The sequence below is a fragment of the Garra rufa genome, chromosome 15 (assembly GCF_049309525.1).
Source record: "Garra rufa chromosome 15, GarRuf1.0, whole genome shotgun sequence".
NCBI lineage: Eukaryota > Metazoa > Chordata > Actinopteri > Cypriniformes > Cyprinidae > Garra > Garra rufa.
This window is the reverse complement of record NC_133375.1, coordinates 29407595-29413924: the sequence shown is the minus strand read 5'-3', so window position 1 is coordinate 29413924 and position 6330 is coordinate 29407595. Positions and strand designations below refer to the sequence as shown.

Genomic DNA, 6330 nt, shown 5'->3' with positions numbered 1-6330 from the left:
CCAAAAATCATTAGGAAATTAAGTAAAGATCATGTTCCATGAAGATTTTTTGTAAAATTCCTACTGTAAAGGTATCAAAATGTAATTTTTGATTAGTAATATGCATTGTTAAGAACCTAATTTGGACAACTTTAAAGGTGATTTTCTCAGGATTTAGATTTTTTTGCACCCTCAGATTCCAGATTTTCAAATAGATGTATCTCGGCCAAATATTGTCCTATCCTAACAAACCATACATCAATAGAAAGCTTATTTACTGAGCTTTCATATTCTATATACATCTCAGTTTTGTAAAATTTAACCTTATGACTGGTTTTGTGGTCCAGGGTCACATATATATATATATTTTACACTTTTAACGATTTTTTCAATAATTTGGAGGCCTTTTTTTCATTGTGTACTCTCTCTCAAAGAAAAAAAAAAAAAAAAATATATATATATATATATATATATATATATGTATGTATATGTATATATATATATATATATATATATATATATATATATGTATATGTATATGTATATGTATATATATATATATATATATATATATATATATATATATATATATATATATATGTGTGTGTGTGTGTGTGTGTGTGTGTGTGTGTGTGTGTGTGTGTGTGTGTGTGTGTGTGTGTGTGAGACCCTGGTCCATAAAACCAGTCATACACTTTTTTTGCTGAATAAATAAGCTTTCCATTTTTGTATACTTTCTTCTGATAGAACAATATTTGGCTGAGATACAACTATTTGAATATCTGGAATCTGAGGGTTCAAAAAAATCTAAATATTGAGAAAATCGCCTTTAAAGCTGTCCAAATGAAATTCTTAGAAAGGCATATTACTAATCCAAAATTAAGTTTTGATATATCTACAGTAGGAAAAACAATTTACAAAATATCTTATTGGAACAAGATCTTTACTTAATATCCTAATGATTTTTGGCATAAAAGAAAAATCAATCATTTTGACCCATACAATGTATTTTGCTACAAATATATCAGTGCTAGTGTGTGTGTGTGTGTGTGTGTGTGTGTGTGTTGCAAAATGTGACGTTAGACACTTACTTGATTCTTTGTGCTCCTCTGGGCCAGACGAACCCTCTACCAACAGCCCAGACAAGCCAAAGAGCTTCTTCCCAGCATCCTCTGCTACCTTCAGGGCGTTTGGTGAACCAGTAGGGACATGAGCACCCCCAAAGTCAAAGTCTTTTCCCTCCACATCTGTGTAGCGGAGGTGGGGTGATGCCTCTGGTTCGAGACAGCCCTTCAAGCGCTTGGCAGGGAGGAAGGCAGACTGGTAAGCCCCTGCATCACGCTCCTCAGGTGGGGAGGAAAACGGCCGGAAAGCCCCAACCGCTCCATGGTTGAGCATACCCAGAGGTGAGCAGTCAAGATTGGGTGGGGCAAACTGTGGGTGAAGGTGGAGTAGAGGGGTGGGAAAGTCTCGAGTGGGAAAGCCACCTTGCCGATGGTACATGGAGGCGAAGGTGTAAGAGCCGCTGGGGAACGGGAGGTGCATGTTCTTTTCCAAAGTGACCGGCACTCCAAACGGCCGAGGGGGCTGGCAGGGTACAGAGGCATCACGTCCAGCCTCGGCTGTTGATGCCAGGACCATGAGAGCAGGGGAGGTCAGCGGGCTGGGCATGTAGGAGGAGTTCTCCATCTTAAAGGCAGTCCGATGGAGGTCCATTTGAGCAGTGTAGTGTCCACTCAAACTCAGTGTAATGTGATGAAGAGACCTGAAGAGCACTGGACTCAAAGCTTATACACTCAAGCCTTACAGAGTAGTCATTCTCTGACAGAAATCTGTTGAAAAAAAATCAAAGTCAGAATTATGAGCCCGAAAACACAACTTCAGGTCAAAAGAAAAGCAGTAATTTAAGCAAACAGGCAGACATTCTCTTATATAGTCAAATTCTTTTACTCTTTTTTTTTTTTTTTTTTTTTGTAACATCTAGTGGCTAGAATAATTACATCACAAATGAGTCCTTCAAGACATGCCTAATAGTGCGTGCAGGAAACACATCATTGTGTGAACTTAAACAAAAAATTGTATTATCAGAAGTGACCTGTTCTTTATTATAGCCCTAATGTTAATGTTAATTAATGTCAGGGTTAGGCAAATGATCTTGCATTTAAAATGCATTTTCATTAAAGACAACAACAACCAATACATCCAAAAAAACTATTTTTTATTTATCGTTTAGATTCATTTATTCTTGTGTTCTTGTTTAGACCGGTCTCATGTATGGTGCTGCTGTTCTGCGTTACTTGCAGTTTATCAGTTCTAAACACAGCTGTACACATCTCTCTAAAAAAGTTTGTGCTCTTCACAAAGTAAAAAATCGTTTTTATTAATGTAAAATTCTAAATATAAACTCTAATATTATTCTTAATTATGTGTTTGGCTGGCAACCCCACTTTAAATAGCTTAAGATTTATAATGCTAGTGAACTTTCAGAATTTGTCCTTTTAAATGCATAAAAAAATGTAACTAGTAACAATTTTAACACATTGTTTTAAATAACGAGCTATTTATATACACTCTCGGTCATTTGGAAATAATTCATTCTAAAGACAACAACAATAGCCCACCATAATAATTATTATTTCTAATAATAATAACAACAATATAAATGATAAATTAATTCTAAATACAAAAAAACCCTTCAAACTTAATTCATATACATACGAATTAATAAATTATTAGGGCATGCCATTGTTTTTATAATACAAATAAAACAAGTACAAAACTTACAACACAATTTTTACAACCGTTCGCATATGCGGTGTGAGTGACTGTCTACGAAACGGTGAACTAAGCTTGTAAATATTGCCTTTAAGACGTGATATTAAATCTAAAATCTACTTTAGACTAAATTTGATCTAAATATTACCTATCGGTTACTGCCAGATGTTAATTTAAGCAGCTTTCTAACTTGAAAGCGTTATAAGTTGTTCAGGTCACAGGTGTTATTCAGTTCTCCGAAAGATGTAATTATGCAGCTTTCGCAAAAATGTAACGTCGGACAACTTTTCTAGAAGACATAATACATTTGACACATCTTACACTGAAAGTTTCAATGCACTCCTTAAAAGTTACCTCTTAATGCTTATCATGCGAAAACAACAAAACGTAACTGATTCTTAAACTAAACATCCAACATGACACAAACAAGAAAGACCTGCGAAAACATACAGTCCAGCAAATATCACATTAGTAAAATACACTAAAAAAGGAGTACTTACAATACTGTAGTCAAACATGTTTATCATCTCAGTCGGACATCAAACTGTTATTTTATCCAAGCTCGAACTCAAATGATGTCAGTCAGAAGAGTTCGCAGAAAGAAATGACTGAAAGAAAGAGAGCGAAAAGACGAGTCAGAAAAGCTTTTGAACGTTTTTAAAAAGATTCACGGAGGTTTAAAGAGTTGAGCTGTTTAGCGCGTGCCACCGCTGTGATGTAGATTATGCAGATGCGCGTGATGTGTCAACATCCGATCAGCGCGCACTTCTGTTAATGCTGGCGCGCCGCTCACTGTACCGCCACGCGCTCTCTCGCCCGCTCTCTCTCTCCTCTCAGCCCGTCCCGCTCTGTTAACTTTAAATTTATCATCTCCCTGTCCGACTTGGATATTTTGTCAAATGTAGACCTCCATACTGCGCCTCTACAGTGAATGTCAGTTTATCTGAGGCATATAAATGAACACCAAAAATTTTCCAATTCCTCAAACATACCTTTTGTATGTGTATTAGTTATTACGGACTCAATACACTACCACGGGTGTCCATCTGCTGGTTAAACATCATATAGCACCTTTAGCGAGACGTTCAATTCACTTAATCTAACATCCTGAAGTGTAAATTATTGTATTACAAACAGTGTAAGTGTAAACAGTAGCACAAATACACAGATGTGACAAAATGTGGCTTATTGACTGTAAAAAAGCATGAATTTCAATTACAGTATCTTTTTTTGAGTGTAATACATAAATGCAGTCTTACGGTCAACAAGCCCATAATACAATGAACAATTTGGTCAATGTAAATATGTCTGGGCCAGCATAAATAAAAACAAACATAGGCATACATTCACTGAAAACTCTGGCCATCCTGTCTCATAATGAGAAACGGTTCGTATAGAGAGAGGGAACGTAAAATAAAGTTACCCTCTCATAAAGAACTAAGGTATTAGCTTGAGTGAATTAAATCACAGTTTAATAGAGGTTTCAGACTCGCTAATTATGACTTCCAAGATCATTAACAAAGTCTTTTAAGTCTCTTGCTTCATAATCCAAGTCCTTAAATGAAAATAAACGAATAAATTTGTATGCTAGAAGGCATGTTTTTGAATATTGAGTCTTACTCTTCTTTTTGAAATTCATTTATTCAGTGGTGAATCAAATTACTTCAGTTAATTCTGCAAAGCCATGAACCTAATTGAAGTTTAATTGCTGTTTGCAAGTTTTCGGGACAAGCAAGAGAGCAGCGTCCATGGTCGCGGGTGAGGATGCATCATATAATGTCATACACTGACAGAAGGCTTTATATAAATTGCATATATTCAGTTTTGGAGGAGTTACAAATGAAATGTTAATTTCTTTTTTCTCCATATAGTTGGAAACGATTTGAATTTTTTTTTCCAAAAACATTGTATGTATGCCAGTTGTATAATATCTAATGTACACATTCCTAGTAATTGTGTAGTTAATTCTCATATTGTATTTTCAGAAAGTTTTGGAATATTTGTCCATATTTGTTTGGAATAATAATTTAATTAGAAGGGTTATATTAACATATTAAGATTTTACTTACATCTACATTGTAAATATATATATATATATATATATATATATATATATATATATATATATATATATATATTTTTTTTTTTTTTTTTTTTTTGCTATTTTATGAATTTTTTTAGAGGTAAATCAATAACAATTACAATTTTAACAATATTTCAAGTGTGATTTATGAGATTTGTTGCATTTTAATCTAATGTAAAAGGCACAAAGTTGATCATACTGATTTCAAACTTAGTTTGAATATACATTTAACCAAAAACTGTATCATAACATCTTAGTTGATAATTCAGTATACTTTATTTTTGACAAAATTCCCATGTTTCAGTAGTGATTGCACATTTTTGTCAGTGGCAGTAATGCTTTGGTAGCGACCACATCACATTACAGAATTTTTACTTGCATACTAAAACACGCCTAAAACATACTAAAATACTAATAAATTTGCCTAACTGTACTTTCACCACTGAAATTATGATGACATGTTTTAGTCGTAACAATTTTATTGGATAACACCCCCCAAAAAATGTTAGATGTCACTACTGAAACTCCACCAAATTTTTCGGTAGTGACTGTTTTGGTAGGGACATCTTTATGGGATAACATCCAAAAAACAATGTCACTACCGAAACTCTACCAAATGTTTCGGTAGTGGGTGTTTTGGTAGTGACAATTTTAAGGGATAACACCTAAAAAACAAAGATGTCACTACCGAAACTTCAACAAATGTTTCAATAGTGAGTGTTTTGGTAGTGACAATTTCACTACCAGTACTAACAATTTTATGGGATAACACCCTCCAAAAAAATGTCACTACCGAAACGTCACCAAATGTTTCAATAGTGACAATTTTATGGGATAACAACCAAAAAACAAAGATGTCACCACCGAAACTTCAACAAATGTTTCAATAGTGAGTGTTTTGGTAGTGACAATTTTATGGTATAACACCCAAAAAAACGAAATGTCACTACTAAAACTCTACCACATGTTTCAGTAGTGACAATTTTATGGTATAACACCCAAAAAACAAAGATGTCACTATCGAAACTTCAACAAATGTTTCAATAGTGAGTGTTTTGGTAGTGACAATTTTATGGTATAACAACCAAAAAAACTAAATGTCACTACTAAAACTCTACCACATGTTTCAGTAGTGACAATTTTATGGGACAACATCCAAAAAACAAAGATGTCACTACCGAAACTTCACCAAATGTTTCGGTAGTGGGTGTTTTGGTAGTGACAATTTTAAGGGATAACACCTAAAAAACAAAGATGTCACTACCGAAACTTCAACAAATGTTTCAATAGTGACAATTTTATGAGATAACACCCATAAAAAAATGTCACTACCGAAACTTCAACAAAAGTTTCAATAGTGAGTGTTTTGGTAGTGACAATTTTATGGTATAACACCTAAAAAAACTAAATGTCACTACTAAAAGTCTACCACGTTTCAGTAGTGACAATTTTTATGGGATAACATCCAAAAAACAAAGATGTCACTACCAAAA

General features: G+C 34.0%; 1 protein-coding gene across 1 annotated transcript in view; it reads right to left on the bottom strand.

Moving 5' to 3' along the window:
• rnf220b (ring finger protein 220b) overlaps positions 1 to 1801 on the bottom strand; it is a 38178-nt gene extending 36377 nt beyond the window's left edge. The window contains exon 1 of the mRNA XM_073819615.1: positions 1071 to 1801. Within this exon, the coding sequence (XP_073675716.1) occupies positions 1071 to 1695 (625 nt within the window). The 5' untranslated portion in view covers positions 1696 to 1801. The remainder of the gene's footprint in view (positions 1 to 1070) is intronic.
• Positions 1802 to 6330: the final 4529 nt, after the last annotated feature.